This window comes from Chanodichthys erythropterus, chromosome 22 (genome assembly GCF_024489055.1).
Source record: "Chanodichthys erythropterus isolate Z2021 chromosome 22, ASM2448905v1, whole genome shotgun sequence".
NCBI classification, from domain to species: Eukaryota; Metazoa; Chordata; class Actinopteri; order Cypriniformes; family Xenocyprididae; genus Chanodichthys; species Chanodichthys erythropterus.
This window is the reverse complement of record NC_090242.1, coordinates 3142415-3170123: the sequence shown is the minus strand read 5'-3', so window position 1 is coordinate 3170123 and position 27709 is coordinate 3142415. Positions and strand designations below refer to the sequence as shown.

The 27709-nt window shown below is 37.8% G+C and overlaps 1 protein-coding gene across 1 annotated transcript in view; it reads left to right on the top strand.

The window, feature by feature from the left end:
- Positions 1-25849, top strand: part of chm (CHM Rab escort protein) — a 97305-nt gene extending 71456 nt beyond the window's left edge. Inside the window, exons 13-15 of the mRNA XM_067375819.1 lie at positions 6576-6686; positions 23752-23909; positions 25064-25849. Of these exons, the coding sequence (XP_067231920.1) occupies positions 6576-6686; positions 23752-23909; positions 25064-25333 (539 nt within the window). The 3' untranslated portion in view covers positions 25334-25849. The remainder of the gene's footprint in view (positions 1-6575; positions 6687-23751; positions 23910-25063) is intronic.
- The last annotated feature ends 1860 nt before the right edge of the window (positions 25850-27709 follow it).

Genomic DNA, 27709 nt, shown 5'->3' with positions numbered 1-27709 from the left:
TTTCCAGAATTGTCACAGTGATGCACATTGATAGTCTTTGAACACAGCCAAATGTCAAAACTGTCCTTCAAAACATTCAGTTCACCGCCCACCCACCTCAGCGATGACTCCATCATTAACTCCATTGTTATTTATGAAAGTTATTGTGTTTGTTACACTGGCCCTATTTTGCTATCAATCATCGTGAAGGGGTAGATCAGGTGGAGATGGTGGAGCGGTCTTGGCGCAGACCCCAGTGACTGACTCCGTCCTCACGGGGGAATGAAAAGCTTAATCAGCGGAACTCCACTTCCTCTCCCTGGGAATTGAGTTCAGGGGAAATGATAGGAAGCTGGATCAGAGCTATCGTTTGCTTTGCTATAGCCCGATCCCACAGGGAGATGGATCATAGTCGTTCCTCTTTAAGTAATGCACTTCTACCTGAAAGCATCCTTCGAAATCAGCGGATGATGATGACCGTGACAGACATGCGTTCACAGGAGAAGATGGTCTTTATTTATCATTAACCACTTATGACAAGACTGTTTTACTTACGCTGATGGGTATGTTGGATGTGCTTTCAAGGGCTCCAAGCAACACCAAAACCACTGATTGTAGACTTTGAAGGTGAAGTGTGCAATTTTAAGCCACTAGCAGCACCAAACAAAGAACAAGCAGATATTCCTGATAGTCCTGCCCCAAACTCAGCCCCAGATTCAGCTTTTCACATTACAATGGGGTATGTTCTAAAGGGGACCTATTATGCCCTTTTTCAAATTTTGTTTTTGGGATCTATTAGAATAGTTTTTCATGCTTGAATGTTTAAAAACACATTATTTTTCACATATCTCAGGCCCCGTCCACACGAAGCCGGAGCTTACCCCAATCCGATCTTTTTTTTTCCTTGTTCTAAAAAAAAAATCCGTCCACATGGCGCCGTATCAAGAAATATCTGCATCCACACGAAACCAGTGAAATGGCTCAAAATGGTGTAGTATACATGCCAGACCATTATGTGGCACTGTAATTCTGTCACAGAAATGCACTTAAAGCAGCGAAGAAGGATCATACGCATAAACCTTGCGCGCTGAATACAAACTATAGCAAAGCTTAATGTTTTGCCAGTGGACAGAGCGTCAAAGTGACCGGAAGTCATTCATTTACAATGAGAGCCGGCGGCGAGAGCGCCGCGGCGCATCTAGGACGGTGAGAGCGTCGAGGAGAGTTGAAATCAAGTCAACTTTATGGTAATGAGCTGTGATGCGGTTCGGCAGCAACCAATCGGAATGTAGAGGTCCTCACTTGAGAGGATTCCAATTGGTCCAACTAGTCATTTACTTTGACCCTCCCGCCGGCGGCAGTTTGGACAAACAGTACAGCGTAGTTGAAATAACGCTTTATTTTGGCTCAGTAGCTTCTGCAGCACGAACACAAGCATGTAGAGTCTGCTATTGCTGTTGTTGGGGCTGTTTTGTGGTGTTAGCGCGTCTGACTGGGGTCGACACGTGGGGTGATGACATCATCGTTTCATAAAATATACGGATTGCCCCGTCCACACGATAACGCAAAGACAGCGTTTTCAAATTTATCCACTCTGGGACCCGGTTTCAAAAAATAGCGGTTTTACCGTTCGAAAACGTCGGATCCGTGTGGACGAAATGCCTATGCGATAAAAAATTTGTGCGGTTTCACAAAATACGCGTCTCCGTGTGGACCGGGCCTCATATTGTTGCCGCATCTCTCTTCACAGTCTGTCTGTAACGCTCAGGGTAGCGTTTCCCAAAAGCATCGTAAGCCTAAGTTGATCGTAGCTCCATTGGTTTCAATGGAGCTACGATCAACTTAAGATTACGATGCTTTTGGGAAACGCTGCCCAGTTTAGTTCCTGTCTCTATGAAGACCCTCCATCCAAAAAGCGCAATTGGTCTGATTGGTCGGCTGGACTAGTGCGTTGTGATTGGTCAACTGTTTCGAGCCTGTTTCAGAAATGTCACGCCCTTTACCATAACCGCAAGATTCAACTAAGGTTGTCAAAAGTGCCAAGTCGATACTGAAATGTAAAAAATGTGACGATACCAGCATTTCCCCCTAGCATTTTTATCAGATTCTTAAACACCTCTGATTGGCCATTGTGTTCACACGCTCAACAGATATGTCTGTGATTGGCTACAATGATCAACGCTTCAAAAACATGTCATAAATTGACATTGTTGATGCTTTTTAACAAGCGCGTACACAGATACACACGGGAGCATTTGAAAGCAGACATCTATCAGCGGATCCCTAATATATCCTCTGATAGACGGATCCGCTGATAGACACCTGCTTTCAAAAGCTCCTGTGTCGTCAATTTTTTTAAATTTCAGTACCAACTTGGTACCAAAGTCGTTACTTTTGACAACCCTAGTTTCAACACACTACTAGTACAACTCAACCAGGCCTTTATTTTGAGTATGCTTTGGGCGGGAATCATTTAAATGAGGGATATTGTGACGTGTTCGTTCCTGGAAGAAAACTAAAGACTACAATCGGGGAATTTCAGGGACATAAGAAACTGTTTACTTATATAGAGAATAACTTCCTTTGGAGTGACTTTCTGCTTTATAACTGCAGGCCTTTTTCATGCTCAAACAGCAACATTACACAGTAAAGATTTTTGAAAATGTAAAAAAGCATAATAGGACCCCTTTAAGTATTTAAAGTATTAGTATTTTAACAAAAAAATACATACTTTACCTTATGAAATCAATACAAAATCAGAATAGGCCCCATTTGCTTTCTTTATACTTTTTTCATACAACATTTCTCCTGATGTTATGTTTCTACGGCCATTTAAGTTTCAATCAGAGGATATTGTGAATGGAGGATTAAGGCTCATTCACACTAAGAACGATAACTATATTAGTGTTCATACCAGCGGACCATATTGTTCTTTTTATTCTAAGTGCGTGCTGAGTTTTGTCGTTTTGTCGCTTTAAATGCTTGAGCTCTTCAAAGCAGGATGGATTTGGATTGGATGTTTTTATCGTTCATCAGCTAAAAAGAAAAAATCATTCTGACAGTGATTCCAATGATACAGTTTCTCTGTGCCGTTATCAGTATAGTTGGGGTGTGTATTTGTAACGATTTTTAGAACTATATTTTTATCGTTATAATTATCATTCTTGGTGTGAACCGGCCTTTAGAGTGCCAATTTATTGATAATTCTTATTGATAATTAATTAAAAAAAATTAAATTAAATAAACATTTCAAATTTTTTATATAATTCAAGTATTAAAATGATGTATCTTTAAGAAAAACAAAATTTCAAACTAACAAATACATGACATTTATGTTTAATGTAGCCGTGTCGTGTTTTAGAAGCACATCTTCAAATTCAGTCGAAAGCTCATTGGCTGCTTTCATGTGTGAACTGTCCAATGGCATTTTATAACTCTATTGGCAAATAGATATAGAAAAGCAAATGCTTTATAAATAATGCTTTATAAAAGGGCTGTCAAATTGCACGTTCGTTTCTGTGATTAATATTTTCTGTTTAACATGTAAAAATATGTCATTAATGTGCTTGTCTCAGTGATTAAGACACAAGTGTAAGTGCAAAAATAAGTGTATACACTTGCAATACTGACGCTGTATTGAGAAGATCGATCCTCACATAAAAATATTGATGCCAAATGTTTTATGCTAGAAATTTTCTTGCTTATTGTGAAAATTAATGCACAAAATGAACTTAGTGAGGAAAAATGAACTGACAACTCTCATTCAAACAGAATGTTTGTTTACACCTACTATTAAGGTGTGTTTTCATCAATCTGATCACAAGTGGATGACGCTAAATACGGGTGTAAAGAAAATTGCTTTCGTAGTGTAAATGCTCATGTGGACAAATGTGTTCAAACAGCCACGAAAGACCACCTACTGTCCGTCTACTGAACTAATGTGTAAACATTATGGGAAGCGCTCTAGCCAGATGGGATTTAAACTTTGTCGGCTGAAGATCCAAGATCGGTTTGAAGATGAAAAACACCAAGCACGTGTTCTCTCACCATTCCTGATTTCAAAATTAAAAAAAAACAAAAATTGTTATAATATTTTTAAGCCTGAATAAAATGCTAATGGTTATAATAACTAATTTCATCCCCAGAAATTAAGAAAAAATCTATTTAATAGAGTACATAGTTAAACGTACTTAGTAAAAAGATACCATTAAACAAATATTTAAAATATACAGATTAATTGCAACTAATTACAGAAAAAAAAAACATTTATGATCCATTTATTCCACATATACTGCGAGAAGTCCATTCGAATAGAACAGAAAAAAATATTGTTTATTTTCTTCACGATTCTATACAGAATTGTATATGTCCATAACTGCATATATTATGAATCCACCTGTACTGCAAGTGTTCACTTTTAACTATCCAGGACTTTTAAAATCAGCCCCCAGAGTGTCTTTGGCTGTGGCGAGAATCTTTTTCAAAACTCGGCAGTGTCCCGTGTGTTTTTGGAGCCTTTAGCGAAGCAGCTCCTCCTGTCCCACTGGAGATGCCTACATCTGTGCAGCTCTCCACTGTGTGACACGGAGCCTGTGTGCCGCCCTGAGCTGCCTGCTCTGGAATTGTTCTCTTTGATCCTCACGCGCACAAACTCCAGCGTACCACAGACCACAGGAAAGAACAACGGAGAAGTAATGATAAGCCTGGAAGTGGTGTGTGTGAACTCTTGGGATTACCCAGGACATTTCCACACATCCCACTAGTAGAACTTCTCAGACCTTTATGAGGATTGAGATTTGTTGTTTTGAATTTTGGTGCCTTTTCCCCTCTGGATCACTTTCAGGGCTACTTTCATGGAAGGCCAGAGTCTTATTGTAGTTCTTCTAAGATTAGGATGTTAGCCCAGTTTGTCATACTTATTATGGTTAAAGGGATAGTTCACCCAAAAATGAAAATTTGATGTTTATCAGCTTACCCCCAGTGCATCCAAGATGTAGAGGACTTTTTTCTTCAGTCGAACACAAATTATGATTTTTAACTGCAACCGCTGCCGTCTGTCAGTCAAATAATAGCAGTGATTGGGAACTTGAACAATAAGAGTCGAAAAAACTTCCATAGACAAATCCAAATGAAACCCTGCGGCTCGTGACGGCACATTGATGTCCTAAGACACGAAACGATCGGTTTGTGCGAGAAACCGAACAGTATTTATATCATTTTTTTACCTCTAATACACCACTATGTCCAACTTCGTTCAGCTTCCTGTTAGTGAGGTCAAAAAACGCGTTCTGGTGACGGAAGTGATGTCTCGCCCATATACTTCAATGAGCGCGAGACATCACTTCCGTTGACAGAGCGTGATCAGACCTCACTCACCGGAAGCTGAATGAAGTTGGACATGGTGTATTAGAGGTAAAAAATGATATAAATACTGTTTGGTTTCTCGCACAAACCGATCGTTTCGTGTCTTAGGACATCAATGTGCCGTCACGAGCCGCAGGGTTTAATTTGGATTTGTCTATGGAAGTTTTTTCGACTCTTATTGTTCAAGTTCCCAATCACTGCTATTATTTGACTGACAGACGGCAGCGGTTGCAGTTAAAAATCATAATTTGCGTTCGACTGAAGAAAAAAAGTCATCTACATCTTGGATGCACTGGGGGTAAGCAGATAAACATCAAATTTTCATTTTTGGGTGAACTATCCCTTTAAATGAAACATACAGCACCTTTAAATATGTTTACAGATATTTAGGGAAACCTGCTAAGTTCACCTACTTGTTTGAAAAACAAATGTATATCCGGTTATTCTAGTTCTTAAATGTGTGTTCCATGACGGAATGTCTGTTTTTGTTTTGGTCTGTGTTTTCCCACCCACTGCCAATTTACCTAATAGTATTCCAACACCCAGGGTTGCCAGTTGGCGGAAAACACAGCGTATTGTAGCCATGGAAGCCGGTCAACAAACCGGGACATAGTTCACAGATTCTACCCGACCTAAAAAGCCTCGGCATCCATTTAAAAAGCTCTATGACCAGATGCATATTAAAATGGCAGCTCGAGTTCTGATCCAGTTAATTTATCCAAAAACACATTAAAAATGAAATTCATACACCTTTAATACACCTCTTCTATGATGAACATGTTTTATTACTAAATTCAAAATCAATTTGATGTCTTTTTGGGGGGCGTACAAAAAAGTCCTGATATTATAATAAAGAATTTTTTTTAAAGAATTCAAATTAAAACTTGCCTAGAAAAACATTGTGTCTGTGTATGCACACTGATTTGAACTACATTATGAGGACCCTAAGCCCTTATAATGGAGTGTGTTTGTATGTTTCAGGCCAGGCCCCCTGCATTATGAGATAAATGTATAAATACAGAAAGTTTTCTATGATGGGTAGGTTTAGGGTTAGGGGCTAGAAAAGTCATTAACTCAGTCTAGAAACCATTACACCTATGTCCTCATAATGATAGGAGTACCAACATTGTACATGTGTATGTATATGTATAGAAATTTTTAATTAAAACCAAATGTACAGAATATGTCCACCTTAATTGTCCTAAATGGTCTGTTGTGATCTCTTTTAACAGATTTGGTCCACTTGACCTGTTCATCCTCTGGTATGGCCCAAGAAGATCTTGCTCCAGTTGTATCTCAATTGTTTCACGTTCCCGCCATTCCTGGAGAGGAGCTTTCAGAAGGTAAGACCTGACCTAGCTCTTTCACTTCCAATTAAAACTCCCCATCATTTAAACCCATTAACATCTTTGGTCCTTTTGCACATCGACCTCCGATTGCACATACAGATCCGCTATACGTCCTGCTAACAGTACTTAACTAACCTTGCCGCCTGTGTCAAAGAGAGATCATCTCTTCCTCTCTTTAAAGAAGAAAGATCTGGTATTGCTGTGACATTCAGCGAAGGGCTTACATGGAGACGTTATTGGCGATAACAGTGATTGATATTGATGGTGGTGTGGCAGGCAGGGGCCAGGCGCTGCTCCCATTGATTCCCATTATGCTCTGTCAGGGTCTGCTTGGCTCCTTCAGAGTGAATCTGAGCACGACCTGTCACATACGACCTCACAATCTGCCTTCAGATCATAAGGGTGGAATCATATTGTGAGTTCGGCAAGATTTTATTTTAAAAAAAAAAGTCTGGTTTATGTTCGTTGTACGTGGTGGTGATAGAAAAATGTCAGTGTAGTAACTAAGTAGCTGCAAAGCGGCTCAAGTGCAGTTTTTCAAGAATTTCTTTCAAACATATGGTGGTGTAGCCGAACAAACCACTTTTATTTTCCTACAATGTCCTCTCTCTTGTGTTTTTGAAGATTTGTTGAAATGTATGATTCATTTTAGATAGTTCATTCAGACATTTAAAGGTGCCCTAGAATCAAAAATTGAATTTACCTTGGCGTAGTTGAATAACAAGAGTTTAGTACATGGAAAAGACATACATTGAGTTTCAAACTCCATTGCTTCCTCCTTATGTAAATCTCATTTGTTTAAAAGACCTCCGAAGAACAGGTGAATCTCAACATAACACTAACTGTTACGTAACAGTCGGGATCATTAATATGTACGCCCCCAATATTTGCATATGCCAGCCCATGATCGAGGCATTACACAAGGGCAGCCAGTATTAACGTCTGGATCTGTGCACAGCTGAATCATCAGACTAGGTAAGTAAGCAAGGACAACAGGCAGGGAGCGCGCGATTTAAAGGGGCCGCAGCCTGAATCGGTGCATAGTTAATGATGTCCCAAAATAGGCAGTTAAAAAAAATAAAAATAAAAATCTATGGGGTATTTTGAGCTGAAACTTCAGACACATTCAGGGGACACCTTAGACTTATATTACATTTTGTGAAAGAACATTCTAGGGCACCTTTAATTTCAATCAGTGGGAGAGTCATCTGCTCAAGTGTAGTTTTTCAAATATTTTTTTTTGCTGTGGTGTAGCCGAACAAACCAATTTTATTCTACTAGAATGGCTTCTCTCTTGTGTTATTGAAGTGCTCAATAGCATTCCCAGAAGCCCTCGCATGCCATGTTACATTGGCTGTTTTATGAATAAATAAATATTTATGTATTTTAATACATTTATTTTTGTGTTATTAGTTGAGTTTAGTGTAAATTAAGGTGTTTTAAATAGGGCTGTCAAAAGTATTTAAAAACATTAATTACATTATGTGCTGATTAATTAATCAAATCAGTCTCAATTAACCACACCTGAGAAAAGACACGAGAGGCGGAATGACTTTTTCTTCTGTGAAGGGTTGCACGATATATAGAAATGAAATTGTGATAATAAAAATATTAAACAAATTAAGAAATATTACTATTGTAATATTTCACTGTAAATAAAAAAAAATAGTATTTAAGAAAAATAATATAACTGTAAAATTCTAATGCTAATATTTATGTCTGTCTTAACTTATTTTCAAAGCTTTTATTTTCAAGTAAAGCTCACTGCAGAGCCAAATGGGTGGAGCTTGACCTAATTAGGTTTAGGGATATGTTTAAGGGTTAGTTCACCCAAAAATGAAAATTCTGTCATTAATTACTCACCCTCATGTCGTTCCACACCCGTAAGACCTTCGTTCGTCTTCAGAACACAAATTTAAGCCGCGCACACACTTAACGATTGTAAGGCCGATTATGAATGTAAATTGATACTTATGACTGATCACGCTCAAACGTGTCCAGTCGCGTTCAGTCTGCGATTACAGTCGGTGTTCAAATTCCATGTGTAAGTATATAAATCTGCTTCAGTCGCAGGAAATAATCGCTGTGTGTTGAGCTCAGTCTTAGAATGTTTTAGCTAGTCATTAAATGTGTGCCCGGCTTAAGATGGCTCAGTGAGGCCTGCATTGCCAGCAAGATAATTAACACTTTCAATGCACAGAAAGCTACTAAAAACGTATTTAAAACAGTTCATGTGACTACAGTGGTTCAACTTTAATGTTATGAAGTGACAAGAATACTTTGTATGCACCAAAAAAACTAAATAAAGATGTTATTCAGGTTTGGGTGAGGTTGAACCTTCTAGCTCAACTGATAACGTCAAGCTTCACCCATTGGCTCTGCAGTGAGCAGCTTAGGTTTATTTTGGCAGAAACCCGCAGGGTTGTTGACAACAGCTGGTTTATAAGCACTTCTCATAGGTTTGGGAAGATGGTTGGCACAATGGTTTTGTGTTCCCAAATGCATGTTATAAGCGATCCATACTCCATACAATGAGTTTGTGTGGCACAACATCTAAGACACTTAAAACACCATGTCCCGTTTCAATAAAAATTCTTAGTTTAAAGAGTTCCTCCTAGTGACAAAATTCTAAGAAAATTCTTAGAAAGGTGGCCGTTTCCTCTTCAAATTAAAGAAAAGATCCTAGTAAAGAAAAAAGTAATTCAGAAAGCATCTTAAACCCTTATTTACACTGCACACATCTGCGGTGCGTTACGGCTGCGATGTGGCTACCGGAGCTGATCCGTGGCCACTCTAGTCAATGATTGTGTTTACACCAGCTGCGCTGCGGCATGTTTCAGAAGTGTCCCAGAAGCGGCTTACCACGCCACTTTGCTAAAGATAGGCGCCTCGCCTATTTTTGACGGATGCTGCGTCCAAGATGCGCAGCTCAAATACAAAATAAAGTCAAAATAATCATCCTGTGTAAACTCCCGCTCATATTTCACATCACTAGAGCACCAGAAACTGAAGACAAGAGATTCAAAGTTGAAAAACTTGAAAATGTTCTTGTCATCCATAACTGGACTTTTAAGTGTATTAACTTTGTCTGTAGGCTACAGCAAAATAAAGTATGGCATAGCAATAATCACAATTAAACTGGACAAAATATAATCATTTATCCATTAAAAACATGAAAAAAATCAAGGAAAAAAGTCAGACAGGCAAATCTTGTGGTCTCGCGCATCCAGCCGCTTCGCTTCTGAAATGCTTCTGGTGTGAGTTGACACTGCGTAGAGGACAGAACAAAACCTTGCCGGAGCCGTAACGCGCCGCAGACGCATGCAGTGTAAACAAGGCTTAACCCTTAAAAGAGGTCTTAAGGTCCAAAATTGTTAGGAGTATGGACAAGGACTTTTAAGAGGCTTAAGAGTTTCTTTAGCAGCGGAGGAAATGGACGAAACACAAAGACGGAGAAGAAATGTTGCATAATACTTGACAGTGAGTTAATAAGACGCTACACATTAGATCGTGCAGGGATCATGTTTGTGACCGATCTTATTAGAGACACACTAACATCTTAGACACAGCGCAGAAATGCCATAGCGCCAGAAATGAAAGTAATCACTACATTACGATATTTGGCAACTGGAAAAATGCAACATTCAGTTTAGTACACGTGCTGTAACAGCTGGTTATCTGTGCATGAGCTTTAGGTTTGTGTGCTCGTAAAAAACTGTATATCAAAAAATTTCAAACTGGCAAGGCATGCAGCCGCGTCTTTCTTACACAGTTAGGAAGCGTTTGAAATTTCAGAAACAAGTGTACGTTGCGAACGAATAATTTGGAGAGAAGCCGATTTGTGCGGAGGCATCTGATGACCAAACTACACTGGAATTCACAAATGGAAAAATCAAGTGAGCCCAGACTGATTTGTACATTTTTAGTGAACCGTACCATTAGCTGAAAGCAACCGTACTCAGACCACCTCCCGAAATGGTCTCGGTTTGGTTCGCTTTTAAGGGGTCTGAGATTGTTTGGAGTGTTCAGATAGGGGCCAAAAATCACAGTCAGTCCCCTGAAAAGGACCAAGTGTGAAAACACACTTAAATTCCACCTGTAATCAATAATTTTATCCCATAAAACTCATCTTTGATCACCAAAATTATGTATTTAAACATTTTTTCCTGATGAAAAAAAGTCTTTATGCCTTAAATTAGCTTGAATGTAACTCTACACCCTTGCTTCATTTAGTATATGTGGATCCTTGAATATGTAAATTAGCCCTGCCTACACTAACACCAGTTCAAAATATCTGATCCACTCAGTCAGCTTTACTGTAGTAAATGCTGTACAACAGCATCGTCGGACACGTAACGCTAATTAATATGATTGGCCTTTTGCTTGACTACGTTATCAAACAGCTAAACATAACATTGTAATATACATCATTTACATAATTCACCCGCTATATTGCTAAATGTACCCGATTTTTCATATCAACAGAAAAATATTCCAGGATAATATAGCTTCTTTTGAGACCCCCCTGCTTCACAACATAGTTAATGATATGCTAAAGCCCGCCCACACATTGACATGATTGGTTACAACATATTTGTAAGATAGAGGCCAGGGGCGATTTCAAACCGCATTTTTGAGACTGTCTTTGGTTCGCTGCAGTTTTAAGGAGAAAATACTCAGCAATGGTGTTGACTGGTGAATTTGCACATCATGGTTCATCTTAAAGCATATAAAAACATCACATAGGCATATGAACAACATTAAAGGTAACCAAGAATGCTTTTTCACAAGATGTAATATAAGTCTAAGGTGTCCCCTGAATGTGTCTGTGAAGTTTCAGCTCAAAATACCCCATAGAATCTTTTAATTAATTTTTTTAACTGCCTATTTTGGGGCATCATTAACCATACACTGATTTTGGCAGCGCGCCGCCCCTTTAATTCGCCTGCTCCCTGCCACACGAGCTCTCGACTATATTACAGTGCATTTACAAAGTTCACACAGCTAATATAACCCTCAAATGGATCTTTACAAGATGTTCATCATTCATGCTGTATGCATTCTTCGAATTATGTGAGTATATTGTTTATTTTGATGTTTACGTTTGATTCTGAATGAGTTTGAGGCTATGCTCTGTGGCTAATGCTACACTGTTGGAGAGATTTATAAAGAATGAAGTTGTTTATGAATTATACAGACTGCAAGTGTTTAAAAATGAAAATAGCGACGGTTCTTGTCTCCGTGAATACAGTAAGAAACGATGGTAACTTTAACCTCATTTAACAGTACATTAGCAACATGCTAATGAAACATTTAGAAAGACAATTTACAAATATCACTAAAAATATCATGATATCATGGATCATGTCAGTTATTATTGCTCCATCTGCCATTTTTCGCTGTTGTTCTTGCTGTCTTACCTTGTCTGTGCACAGATCCAGACGTTAATACTGCCTTTCCTTGTGTAATGCCTTGAACATGGGCTGGCATATATGCAAATATTGGGGTCATACATATTAATGAACCCGACTGTTACGTAACAGTCGGTGTTATGTTGAGATCCGCGTGTTTTCCAGAAGTCTTTTAAACAAATGAGATTTGCATAAGAAGGAGGAAGCAATGGGGTTTGAAACTCAATGTATGTCTTTTCCATGTACTGAACTCTTGTTTTTTTTAACTATGCCGAGGTAAATTCAAATTTTGATTCTAGGGCACCTTTAAAAACTTGATTTTCACCACAGGGGGACTTTAATTAAATTGCAGCCTTGTGATTTGATAATTACACTAAGCCATATTATGATTTAATTTTGTTTGACAAGCTACTTAGCTACTTAGACTAGTTCGTAGCTGGACTTGATTTCATTTCTTGACACTGATCTTTTCCTATGGCTTCATGTCATAGTTCATCATTCCTAAAATGTGTAATAGTGTCTTGACTCCAGAATAAGTTTGACGGTAAGATGTTTTTCATGGCTGTAAGATCAAGGTCATCATCTTCAGCCTTCCTCACTCAATCTAACAAACTCAATCTCTCTTTATCAGCCAACATCTCACCACACCTTTAATCTTTATCACTCTCCCATCATGCACATGCTCTCCTTTCAAGCATTGCCTTTTTATATTGATTCTTGTTGTGAATTTAAGTACTTCTGTGGCTCAACAGAATAGAAATGTTATAATTGTTTCTTTGTGTGTGTGTGTAAGCATGTGTGCTCAGGTGCGTGGCCAGCACAGCGGAGGGTGCGAGACTCGGGGCCCCGCTGGGCGACACACAGCCTTTTTATCACAGGAATGAGCTAGTACTATTTTAATTAAAATGTCAGAACAAATACTGGCAGAGGTCTTGAGGATGAATCGCTAGATAAGAAGAGCAGTGGGCCAGAACAGGTCAGAGAGACAAAGTCACCTGGGTAGATCTTCATTCATCCCCATGGTCAAAGAGCTGTGTGTGTGTGTGTGTGAGTGAGTGAGTCTGTTTAGATCATGATGGAGTCAAATGGAAAAAACCAACAGCAACTACTGAAGGTTTCCTTGGGGATTTTGAACCCGTCAAAAAGATCAAGGCTCATACATGACCACATGTAGACTAAATAAACACCACTACAAACACCTTAGCAACAGCATAGCAATGTGCTAAAAACCACTTAAAACGCCTTAGCAACGCCCTGGTAACCACCTATAACACCCTTTCATCATGATGGTGAGATTTGTGTGGGCAAACACTCACATTTTGCTCAATGTACAAATGTATTTTCCTAATCTAAGATGTTTTATTACGAAATTCAGACATTACCATTTTGGCACTCTTTAATGTGGCGTGACAGATTGCTGTAGCATGGTTCAAGAACTGATCATCTCTTCCATGCTTTATTGCTAGTTACATCATGAAATAAGCATGAATGAACATCAGAAGGAAATCCGTATCATGTCTCATATAATCGCTCAATCAGTGTGTCAACCGTGGAAAGACGTCACTAAAACAGCTTGTAAACATTGTCACATAATGTTACATTTACCTCAGAAAAGCCATTAATTTGTTCAAAAACTCGTTAGATAGAAAAATTAACTTAGAGAGGAGCAAATATATATGCACTATATTGCATATTCATTGAATTTCTACTTAAAGGTGCAGTGTGTAAATTTAAGTGGCATCTAGCGGTGAGGTTGTGAATTGCTCAGTCTACCGCTCACCCCTCCCTTTCGAAGCACATAGAGAAGCTACGGTGGCCAACACAGGACAAATATGTCATCGTCTGAGACAGCAGAGAGTAGCCAGTCAAGCAATGAGGTTTCTTCTTACTTCTAACAAAGAACAGTCTCTGCTTCTAATAAACCAGATGACTACTACTACTTAGTGTTGTTTTTGGCAGCCTGTTTTAGTTTTAGTTTTAGTCTAGTCTTTGTGTCAAGCGGTCATTTTAGTTTTTTATTAGTTTTAGTCACGTTCATACTCTTTTTAGTCTAGTCAAGTTTCAGTCGACTAAAAGCCTGAGCATTTTAGTTTTATTTTAGTCAGAATTATCCATGACTATTTTCGTCTAATTTTAGTCTACGAAAACTGATGACATTTAGTCTAATTTTAGTCAATGAAAATCGTATTTTAGTCTCTTTTTAGTAATGCAATTCTATTTAACCCAGTCAGTAAGTACCTAGTAGTATAGACGAAACCAAAATTTTCTTTTAGCCAAACCCATTTTAAACAAGGTTATCTTATTATATTATTGTTACCTTATAGATAATACCTTATAATGCCTTGAGATGTCTCTTAACCCTTTAAGACCGAAGGATTTTTTATAGTTTTTTTTTTTTTCTGAGCAACAAACCCAAAAGTAAAGACTCATAACTCCAAAACTGTAGCAAGGAGAGTCAAAAGGTAGGTATATATGTTTATAATTTTTTTTTTGTTTTGTTTTGGGGTTTTTTGTTTTGTTTGACATGGAATAACTCAGGAAAGCAATAAGATCAGAGAAAAAAATATTTTTTATTTTTTGGTTTTGCTCTCCTACATGTGAGCTGCATCTGGTTCAAATTTCGTGGCATAAAGTATAGTTAAATAAAGTGTTATTCGTTTTTTTGCAGCTAGATGGCGCCCACGGATGGTAAACTCGGGTTTAAAAGGCACTTCTCAGCACTTGTTAGGAGTTTTTCAAAATGGTTAGATGCAATGTGTTATTCCACATTGGAAAATGAACATGGATGGGTCCGGGATCATTGGATACACACTGCATCCCGGAAAGATGAGACACGTTTTTAGCCAAGTATGTTAAAAGTGCCCTCGAACATTTTTTTACAAGATGTAATATAAGTCTAAGGTGTCCCCTGAATGTGTCTGTGAAGTTTCAGCTCCAAATACCCCATAGGTTTTTTAAAAAAAAAATTTTAACTGCCTATTTTGGGGCATCATTAAATATGAGCCGATTTATGCTGCTACCCCTTTAATTCTCGTGCTCTCCGCCCATGGAGCACGCGCTTGCCTTAAACAGTGCATAAACAAAGTTTACACAGCTAATATAACTAATATAATCTTTACAAAGTGTTCGTCAAGCATGCGTCAGATTATGTGAGTATTGTATAGTGTTATATTGTTTACATTTGATTCTGAATGAATTTGAGGCTGTGCTCCGTGGCTAACGGCTAATGCTACACTGTTGGAGAGATTTATAAAGAATGAAGTTGTGTTTATGAATTATACAGACTGCAAGTGTTTAAAAATGAAAATAGCGATGGCTCTTGTCTCCGTGAATACAGTAATAAACGATGGTAACTTTAACCTCATTTAACAGTACATTAGCAACATGCTAACGAAACATTTAGAAAGACAGTTTACAAATATCACAAAAAATATCATGATATCATGGATCATGTCAGTTATTATTGTTCCATCTGCCATTTTTCGCTGTTGTCCTTGCTTGCTTACCTAGTCTGATGATTCAGCTGTGCACATCCAGACATCCTGCCCTTGTGTAATGCCTCCATCATGGGCTGGCATATGCAAATATTGGGGGCGTGCACCCCGACTGTTACGTGTTATGTTGAGATTCGCCTGTTCTTCGGAGGTCTTTTAAACAAATGAGATTTATATAAGAAGGAGGAAACAATGGAGTTTGAGACTCACTGTATGTCATTTCCATGTACTGAACTCTTGTTATTTAACCATGCCAAGATTAATTACATTTTTCATTTGAGGGCACCTTTAAATCATTTCCTGTGTAATATCTTGTGAACAACGCAATATATTATGTTGATTTTAGATTCATTTCGTAAGAATCGTAATAATCTGCTTTAAATAATGATGTGCATTTTCTATGATCTGTGCATTTTTCATGAAGTTATGAGCGCGTGAAATCTACATATTTCCCTACATATCGATCCCTTTCTCTGTGTCAGACTTAACTTTGTTTGTTGTCATTTATGTTAAACTCACCGCAGCTACATCTTCTAAATAATGCCGCGAGTGGGGCTTGAAGAAGTTACGTCGCCTGCGTCTACGCAGTATGACCTGATGCAGCTCCTGAAGTGAGACACAGGAAACAAATACTGCAAAATAATAATAATAACGCAACTAAACGAGACGTAATAACGTTATAACATTTCGTCTAGTCTCGTTTTGGTCAATGAAAATGAAGAGACATTTTAGCATAGTTTTTATCTTGTAAACCACATTTAGTCTCGTTTTTATTCGTCAACAATATTGCATTATACATTTAATTATAGTCATCGTAACATGATCAGCATTTACGTCGCGTCTCGTCTCGTTTTAGTCACGTGATAAAGGTTCGTTGACGTCGATATTTAGTCATAATTTTCGTTGACGAAAGCAACACTACTACTACTACTACAACATGCATATTCAACGTAGTGATGATGTAAGCTTGCTATAAAAACACTAATGAAGAAGAAGAACAATAATAAGGAAACATGCTCTGTAGAGCAGTTTGTCAGTTTAGGGCTACTGTAGAAACATGGCGGCGCAAAATGGCGACTTAACATGTAAGGCGACCCACGGTGTATGTAGATAGAAATGGCTCATTCTAAGGTAATAAAAACATGAAAGGTCTTTATACACCACTGAAAACATAGTTATGTATATTATATTGAATTTCTGTCAATAGATCATCCTAAAATGTACACACTGCACCTTTAAAAGGTTAGTTCAACCAAAATTATACCATAATTCACTCAACTTGTGTGTATATGACTTTCTTCTTTCAGTCAAACACAATCAGAGTTATACTGAAAAATATTCTGGCTCTTCCAAGCTTTTTAATGGGAGTGAATAGTAACCATGATTTTGAAGCCCAAAAAAGCACATCCATCATAAAATGTGTGGATTACACATGGCTCCAGAGGGTTAATAAAGGCCTTCTGAAGCGAAGCAATGCAAAAAATATCCATATTTATAACTTTATAGACTATAATCACTAGCTTCCGGTAATGTTCGTCTTGTAGGAGTAGCGTAAACTTAGATGAGAGTAGACACCTCTCACGGTTCAAACAAATAGGGCTGGGCAACAAACTCAAGCTTCTCTTTAAAAATTCTCATTTTAGATTTCTAATTCGTGACCGGTGTTTTGTTTTGCTCTATCATCTGTGCTTCCGCATTCGTAAATACGTCATGTGTCAGGTCAAAGTTCACTCATATGACGGCTCACGTACGGAAGTCAGTGATTCTAGTTTATAAAGTTATAAATATGGATATTTTTCTTACAAAAAGCATTGCTTCACTTCAGAAGACCTTTATTAACCCCATGGAGTCATATGGATAACTTTTATGTGCTTTTTTGGGCTTCAAAATCACGGTTACTATTCACTACCTTTATAGTGTACTAAATGTGGTTACTATTCACCACTATTGGAAGAGCCAGGATATTTTTTAATATAACTCTGATTGTGTTTGACAGAAAGAAGATAGTCATATACACTTAGGATGGCTTGAGGGTGAGTAAATTTATGGGATAATTTAAATTTTTGGGTGAACTAACCCTTTAACCTGTTCTTTAATGTTTAACGTATGGTTGAATGAATCCGTCATGTTTTTATGACAGCCGCCATTTAAATGTTTATACATGAAAAATGAGTAGAAACATAATTATCATTAAAAATGTATTATAATAATGTTATTATTATTATAAAAACTTCTTTATGTGTAATTTAAGTGTAAGTAGCCTACAAATCACTGTTTATTTTAACATTTAATATTAAAGTGATTTAAGGCTTCCCTGTATAGTTTATATAGATTTTTTTCCTTCAGAAAATATGCTATGTACTGTACCTGATTGGCTCCAATTAATCGATTTCGAATCAAATCGAATTGTGAAATTTGTGTTAATGCCCAGCCCTATGGTTAGTGTGTGTGTGTGTGTGTGTGTGTGTGTGTGTGTGTGTGTGTGTGTGTGTGTGTGTGTGTGTGTGTGTGTGTGTGTGTGTGTGTGTGTGTGTGTGTGTGTGTGTGTGTGTGTGTGTGTGTGTGTGTGTGTGTGTGTGTGTGTGTGTGTGTGTGCTGAGGCAGTTTGCCAGTGTGTGTTAGGCAGTGGCAGTGGTTTGGGAGGTTTGCAGCTACAGGCATGTGTTAGCCGCCATCAGGAGTGCTGCTATATGCTAATCTGACATTTGTCACATCTGGGAACGTGTGTGCGTGTGTATGACCGAAAGAGAGCCACTGCGTCGTCTGGCTGTTGGCCCAAACATTTGCATACTTACAGATACTTCAGTATACTTTTTACACTTAAGATAAGATGATACATAACCAAACAGAAATTTATAGAATATTTTATACAAAAGTTAAACTTTGAATTTCACTCACTTTGAGTGAGACCTTGAGTCATTCGTTCAAGCGAGTAATGAATCCCCACTGTAGTGTGTGTGCTGCTCAGAGACACGCAACGCTTGATTCTGCTTTTATTTGGAACTGTTTTTGTTGGGAGAGCAAAAACAGAAAAAAATATATATTAAAAGTGCCCTAGAATCAAAAATTGAATTTATCTTGGCATGGTTGAATAACAAGAGTTCAGTACATGGAAATGACATACAGTGAGTTTCAAACTCCATTGTTTCCTCCTTCTTATGTAAATCTCATTTGTTTAAAAGACCTCTGAAGAATAGTCGAATCTCAACACTGTTACGTAACATTCGGGATCATTAATATGTACGCCCCCAATATTTGCATATGCCAACCCATGTTAAAGGCATTAGACAAGGGCAGCCAGTATTAACGTCTGGATCTGTGCACAGCTGAATCATCAGACTAGGTAAGCAAGCAAGGACAATAGTGAAAAATGGCAGATGGAGCGATATATTAGAGCTGTCAAATCAATTAATCGTGATTTAATCGCATCTAGCATAAGAGTTTGTAAATATATAATGTGTGTATTTTATATATATATATATATATATATATATATATATATATATATATATATATATATATATATATATATATATATATATATATATATATATATATATATACCTTGAACATTTCATTCATTATTACAGTTTATTCACTAATACTATAGTTTTAAAAAAATGGTAATAAAATATGACACAATATCAAAGTTAAACTGTGTCAGAAAAATTAATCTTAATAATGTCAGATAACACGTTATCAAAACATGGTCAGGTCAAAGTATCTGAATAATTTTTGGTCCCAAATTTTTATCAGGTTTTCTGGTAGTCCACTGTATGAATAATGTACTTTATTTTGCTATCCTCACTTACATAAATGAACTATAGTGTCCTGCACCCACTAGTAAAAATACATCAAAAATTATACACACACACACACAAACTTTTTATGTTAGATGCGATTAATCACGAATAATCGATTTGACAGGACTATTTATTGATTATTTTAATTAATTAATATTAATTAATCAATGAATATGTATTGTTTATTTTATAAAATTATTATATCATTTTTATTTATATTTTATATTATATATATTTATTTTTTATTTTGTTAATATTGTGAGATATCACAATTTAAAATGGTTGTTTTCTATTTGAATACATTTTAAATTGTTATTTATTTCTGTGATCAAAGCTGAATTTTCAGCATCATTACTCCAGTCTTCAGTGTCACATGATCCTTCAGAAATCATTCTAATATGCTGATTTGCTGCTCAAGATTTTTTTTTTTTTTTTTTTGTAATATAAATGTCTTTACTGTCACTTTAGACCATTTTAATGTTGCTGAATAAAAGTAAAATTATCTTTAAAAAAAAAAAAACATCTTACTGACCCCGAACTTTTCAGAAGGAGTAGGGATGTCCAGATCCGATCATGTGATCGGAAATCGGGCCCGATCACGTGGTTTCAGACTCGATCGGAATCGGACGTTAACTCCCGATCAGGACTCGGATATATATGTATTAGGGGTGCAACGGTTCTCGGTAAAAAAAAAAAATATCGAACCGTACCGTATGGTTTGTTTAAAATAGCAACGTGGAAAACAGACAGAGTTCAAATAATGTACGTTTCAGTCGATGGATGCGCAAAACGTTACAACAACGATAATCAAAAAGCGTGGACAAAACAGTCACTCTTTGTAAACTGTTAACTGCGAGTGCCGTCTGCTCTAATGTCCAGTCATTTACACCGTCATCACCCGGGTGTTGATACAGGTGAGACCTGAACAGCACACGTTGCTATCTGTATTTAAACTAACTCATTTAAGCCTTGCTGATTTAAACCTTCAAGAACAAGACGCGAAAGAGAACTTGCACGCGCTGTGAGAAGATTTGTGTGCGCTCATCTGAAGCGAGCACACGCTTATTCCAGTCAGCGCGCAAATACTGAGTTCTCTTTCACGTCTTGCGCTTCGACGGACGAATTCATACAAAAATTATTTAAAAATGCCCGTCCTAGCGAGTATCCTAGCAAACATAGTCGGTTATGTCTTAAGTGAACGTATATTAGTCGAGAAAGACAGCACATGTGGAGCAGTATAGGTATGTACTGGATTGTGCATGCCTTAAAGGGAGGAAAAAATATTCCTGCTGCCTGTTTTTAATGTTAAATAAAACAACAAATAACAAAGAAATCACTTACTGCTCTTGACTGAATAGTTTTTGTAACTTCAATAATGATTAATCTTTATTTATTTTATACAGTAAAGATAATATGCAGTGATATTTTATATTTGATTACTTTATCCATTTTCTGTACGTGAAAACGACTGTTAGATACCTGAAAAACCTGAAAAGCACTGTACCTGGATCTGTTTTTTCGCTCTTCTTTATTGTTTTTCATGTATTATAGAAGTATCGGATCGGGACTCGGTATCGGTAGATACTCAAAATCAAATGACTCGGGACTCGGACTCGAGGGCAAAAAAACGTGATCGGGACATCCCTAACAAGGAGTGTATATGTAAGAACTAATTGATGACAGGCCGCTGAATTATTAAAAACCTAAAAACATTCGTCAATTGATCAGATTCAAGCATTCAGCGGCCCTGTTATGTTATTATTATTATTATTGTTGTTTTTCTGAATTTATATATCATTCTAAATAACAGTATTTGTTCAACACTTTTATATTCTTTTTCCCTTCCAAACTCTGTTTAACTGTGTCCATATATTATCCAGTCGTATGTTCTTGGCTGTCTGGACTGTATAAAAGAGATTCTTTGGCTGTGTGTGTTCAGTGAAGGGCTTGAGCGTTTTGTGAATCGGTGACCCGGCAGCATTCAGAGGGAAGGATGGGTGGTGTATTTGAAGCGGCGTTAAACATTGATGCCGCCACACCTCTCCCCCTCGCCAAATTAAGCAAATCACTGGGCCACTCCGGGCAGGAAAAGGAACACGCGTCATAATTGTGTGACATTTGGGTAATGACCGTTCTGACATTTCAGACTGACACCTTCTCCCTCTCGCTTTTTCTAGCCTTTCTTTTCCCACCTTTTTGCGGCAGAGGCTCGTGTATTTAAAGGGTAATGATACAGACTGACAGCTTTACGCTTTAAACGAACCAGCGACACACACGCACACACACTCTTGAGATTTTCTGCTCTTCTGTTGGACCACAGAGCCCGTCTCGCCTAAGATGTCATCAAAGGAGAGGAAGAAAAAGAGATTAGATGACCTACGTCATGCAGCCGCTAGCAAAATATTAACAATGACACATCTCGTGATAAATCAATGTCAGTCTTTTAAAACTGGAATAAGTGGTATATATGGGAAAAGTGCAGTTTTTTTGGTTAATATTATTCCCACAACTAAAGCAGTCTGCAGTCTTACACCAGTTTAAAGGCATATCAAACAAAAACAAAGTTTGATTTGTTGCTTTCCATGCGTTGAGCTCTTCCTGTATAAGTGTGCATTTCTTGACCAAAAGAATCTGAAAAGTGGACAAGACTGCATGTGTCAAAAGTCTCTCATCAGCTCATCAAATGCTCTCCACTGTCCTTGGTGCTGAAGTTCTCACTGTTCGTTTTATATAAAAAATGACATATGTTACAAACATACTCTTATTGTGTGAATGGAAGCACCTCATACTTATGCAAGGTCACAAACTCCCTCAGGAGCATATACAGTCAAACCAAAATGTATTCAGACACCTTGAACATTTCATTCATTAATACAGTATATTCAATATAGTTTAAAAAAAAATGGTAATAAAATATGACAAGATCTCAGAGTTAAACTGTGTCAGAAAATATTAATCTTAATTATGTCAGATAACACTTAAAACATGGTCAGGTCAAAGTGTCTGAATAATTTTTGGTTCAAAATTTTTATCAATTTTACTGGTAGCCAACTGTATGAAATTTTTGTGTATAATATATCCTCACTTACATAAATGAACTATAGTGTCACCCACTAGTAAAAATATATCAAACATTAATAATGTTTTGGGTTATAATGTACACTTTCAAATACTTTCCACAAAAACTTTATTTTTTTATGGTTTCATTTTCTTATATTATTTTTAGTATTTGATTGTTTTATTTATTTTGTTTCATAATAATGCATTTCTATTCTAAATTAATAAATAATACATAATGTTAAAAATATATAAAGAAATATAAGGATAGCTTATTATTATCAATGTGTCATTTTATTATATTCATTTTATAATATTTATTATCAATATATTATATTGATGATATTTCGGTGACACTTTACAATAAGTTCTCATTTGTTAACATTAGTTAATGTATTAAATAATATGAACTAACAATGAGCAATACATTTGTTACAGTATTTATTCATCTTTGTTAATATTAGTAAAAAAAAGTCGTTCATAGTTTGTTAGTTCACAGTGCATTTACTAATCTAATCTATTAGTAAATAGTGAAATTAACATTAACTGAGATTAATAAATGCTGTAGAAGTCTTGTTCATTCTTAACTCATGTTAACTACAGTTGTTAACTAATGAAACCTTATTGTAAAGTGTTACCGATATTACTAATAAGTAAATTGATGTTGATTTCCTTTAGCACCACATCAGCATTTGATTTCTTATATTTGATTTCTTATATTTCATTTAAATTACACAATAACACTACTTAAACTAAGAACAGAATCTGTGCCCACAGAATCCTAACACCCAACATTAAAACATTTCTACAATATTTTGCATCTGCGCGTTAATTTATTAAATATTTTTGCTAATTTGATTATTTGAGTACAGTACTTTTGGCTCGCAAACATTTTACCACATTTAAATCCATTCCGATATAGAATTCCCAAAGATTTTCCTTCAAAATCCATCCAGAATATATGTGAAAAGTGCATAGAGTCCATCTAGGTCAAGGGTGTCCAATCCTTCTCCTGGAGGGCCACCTTCCTGCAGAGTTCAGCTCCAAGCCCAATTAAACACACCTAATAAAGCTCTTAGTAGGAACTTTCAGGCAGGTGTATTGGGGCAAGTTGGAGCTAAACTCTCCAGGACCGTGTTTGGACACTCCTGATCTCACCCCTAATGTATGCTGACCCAGGTCTGGGTTCGTATGTGTAGGAATTGTTAAGGGGAAGACATCTACAATGCAAAGTCATTGTCTTTCAAGACATTGAAAGACACAAAATAACTGATTGTTTAAACATCACACGCAGGTGCCGAGGAGAGAAGCAAGCCTTCAGTGCTGTGGGTCATGTACTTCAACATGAGGGACACGTCAGCCCTGGACAGCAGCAGCTACAGCCTGCCGAGTAACGTTCACGTGTGCACTGGTCCCGATAGCAGCCTGGGCAGCGACTACTCCATTAAACTGGTGAGTCCAGCAGAGGGAGGCAGACACTAGGTTCTATGCTGGGCTTGACATTAACACCCGCCAAACGCGGGTGGATTTCAGCGGTGGTGTGTAACGCAGTCACTCCTACTAGCCATTTCGATGGGTTGAATTTTATATGTAAGTTTTTCAATCATAGTCTTTTAAAAAGGCATCTGAAATAATAAACTAAGTGCGATGTAGTGTTGTCAAAAATATAGATTTTTCGATACTTATCGATACTGAAATATCTCAAACACTTCCGATGCTCATTTTCCGCTGAATAGATACACGATACCGGCTGCTCTGTTGACACACAAATCCGCCTCCCCTCACTCACTCTTTACATTTGCTCCAGATGAATATTGTTGGTGTTAAAGGGCTTGAATTTCGGTGTGGGATTGAGCGTATTGCGCATAATTTTACTCATTCCTGCAGATTTTGTGCTCACAAAGTGCGCGCACATAAAGCCAACTCTCAGTACTAAATAGAGTTCTTTTTGCTGCTTATTGCGTTTAAACATTCAAATACACACAAAATAATGTCGGTCTTGGCAAGTATTCACGTAAACATAAGCTGCGTCTCATTTCGGAGGCTGCGTCCTCCGGAGGTCGCATTTGAAGGCCGCATACATCATCAAGGATGTCTTATTTAAGAAAAGTAACCATAATAAAATTGATGGTTATTCCTCATGAGGTGTAAAATACTGTATTTTCTTTCTTTCTTTGCACTCCAATGGTTATTTTTCTTAAATGATACCGCCTCAATGACGTATGCAGCCTTCAAATGCGACCTCCGGAGGATGCAGCCTTCAAAATGAGACGCGGCTATATTCAGTTATGTCTTAAGTGAATGTAAACAGTTGAGAAAGAAAACGCATATGTAACAGTATAATGGATCTGAGCATCAGGTCTTAAAGTGACAGCAGCCTAATATACCTGTTGCCAAATTATGAGAGAATATTAAAAAAAATATATATATGGCAGTTTTTCCCCTTGGTATCGATGTCAAAATTGTGGCCAGTATCTTTGGAAAGCCACTAGCCACAGTTAATGGCTAGTTAATGTCAAGCCCTGGTCCTATGGATCAGATATTGCCGTAGGCTAAATTATAGGGTGTTATTTGTTGATTTAGACAAAAATATGTTTTATTTGCAGGCTGAATCGGTGTTTCATCATCTCCTCCCTGATGAAGATTTCTGTCCGCCTGCACCGAACCCAGAGGACATCATCTACGACGGTGACGGCCCGCAGGCTGAAGGGCCGGGGTTTGATGAGAGTAGTAACACAGAAACGGATAAAAGCCAGGCTAAGGAAGAAGGTGCCGCCCATGAGAAGAGTCCATCAACTGAGAGCTCTGAACCTTCAGAGATGGACAGTGTTACCCAGGAGACACCGCTGGACATGACCCCACCTTCTGAAGAATGACCCCTTTAGAGACATTCCTTCATTTCCTCTACAATCACCATTTCACTGAGCATATGGAATCCAAAATACTTCATGTTCTGCTCTGAGTGGGCATCAAAACCCAAGTTCTCATCAACCCTTTTATATATATACATATTTTATGTGCCTTTCTTTTGCATTTTCACACTCAATACCCTTTACAATGTTTAATTTTGACCGGTTACTGTAAGCGGTTTATGAATTTACTTTTTAAAAAACAAAATGCTCTTTTTTTTCAGAATGTATTCATATGTATTCACTATTTTGCATGGTTCAAGCAAGGTGCCTATTATATATTCTACAGTTATTTGAATGGAGGACAAACACACTGATTTTGGTGAGGAGCTTCTCAAAACTCGTTTGCCACGAACTTGTATTTCAAATGTCTATTTAAATGCTTTCATGTCTCAAGTCTGTTTTGTGTCATCACATCCATATGTATTTCTAATGGCTATAAATGTATCATGCAGAAATGGTTGCTGCCATTAAACATTTAATTGAAGATGTATTTTAGTATCATGTCTGCATTATTTGTGTGTGTCTGTGTGTGTGTGGTAAAGCAGATCCTTCGAGTCCTGTAAATTGTGAGGTGGGGCTTCCATGGATCGGACTTGTTTGTTCATCACATCCCACAGATGCTCGATTGGATTGAGATCAGGGGAATTTGGAGGCCAAGTCAACACCTCAAACTCATTGTTGTGCTCCTCAAACCATTCCTGAACCATTTTTGCTTTGTGGCAGGACACATTATCCTGCTCAAAGAGGCCACAGCCACCAGGGAATACTGTTTCCATGAAAGGGTGTACATGATCTGCAACAATGCTTAGGTAGGTGGTACGTGTCAAAGTAACATCCACATGGATGGCAGGACCCAAGGTTTCCCAGCAGAACATTTTCCAAAACATCACACTGCCTCCACCAGCTTGCCTTCTTCCCATAGTGCATCCTGGTGCCATGTGTTCCGCAGGTAAGTGACGCACACACACCCGGCCATCCACGTGATTCATCAGACCAGGCCACCTTCTTCCATTGCTCCTTGGTTCTCATGCTCACGTGCCCATTGTTGGAGCTTTAGGAGGGGTCAGCATGGGCACCCTGACTGGTCTGCAGATATGCAGCTCCATACGCAACAAACTGAGATGCACTGTGTATTCTGACACCTTTCTATCAGAACCAGCATTAACTTCTTGAGCAATTTGAGCTCCAGTAGCTCATCTGTTGGATCGGACCACACGGGCCAGCCTTCGCTCCCCACGTGCATCAATGAGCCTTGGTCGCCCATGATCCTGTCACCACTGTTCCTTCCTTGGAGCACTTTTGATAGATACTGACCACTGCAGACCGGGAAAACCCCACAAGAGCTGCAGTTTTGGAGATGCTCTGATCCAGTCGTCTAGCCATCACAATTTGGCCCTTGTCAAACTCACTCAAATCCTTACACTTGCCCATTTTTCCTGATTCTAACACATCAACTTTGAGGACAAAATATTCACTTGCTGCCTATGTATATATATATTAGTTCTTTTAGCACCTAAACATTTTACTCAGAAGTCCCATAGATTTCCCCTCAGATACATTTAAGGTGATCATCCACCCTACTGTATTGAACTTGACATCGTCTGTCACTGATACAAACAGATTTCACTGCAAAACTCCAATGTAAACTGTGACGCCGAGCATTAGTGATGCTCTCTGAGTGCGGTTCATCTGCTATGAAGGCGAGGTGAGGAAGCGAGAGCGGGCGGGAGAGAAGGAGCACAGTTTGATGACATTTGGTTTGCACTGCCATGGCTGAACAGATGGCTCATTATGGCTGCAAGTGCGCAGTCGTCCCTCACAGCGCTTGCTGTCTTTGTTTCCGTGGAATTTGATATGGGCTCTGCTGAGGGTATTTACCCATTCTGGAGGGGAAGAATTACTGCTGAACACATGGCCCAGGTTAGTCCCAGACCAGAGGAAGTGTGCTGATTCTTTTAGGCGGCTGGGAGTAAGCACACCCCTGACAGCACTGACGAGTGTTTAGAGTCAAGTCAAGAGTGATGTGTGTCACATATAAACCAGTCTTAGGTTTAATTTACTCATTTTGTAGGATGCATGATTGCGCATGCATGTAGGCTTAGAATGCAAAATGCAGTGTGTTTTGAAGCTGCAGTGCAAGTTCCTGTGAATCATGCACTAATTTATCACTATCCTGCTGTGATAAAGCCTTAGTTTATTTCAAACCTGTTACTGTAATTTTGGGATTCATATACATAAATTTGAATAGATGACTTGAGTTTATTGTGCCTGGTAATAAATCATACAGGAAATTTAAATAAATATTAATAACTCATGCATTTTGTTCTTTGAAAAATGTGT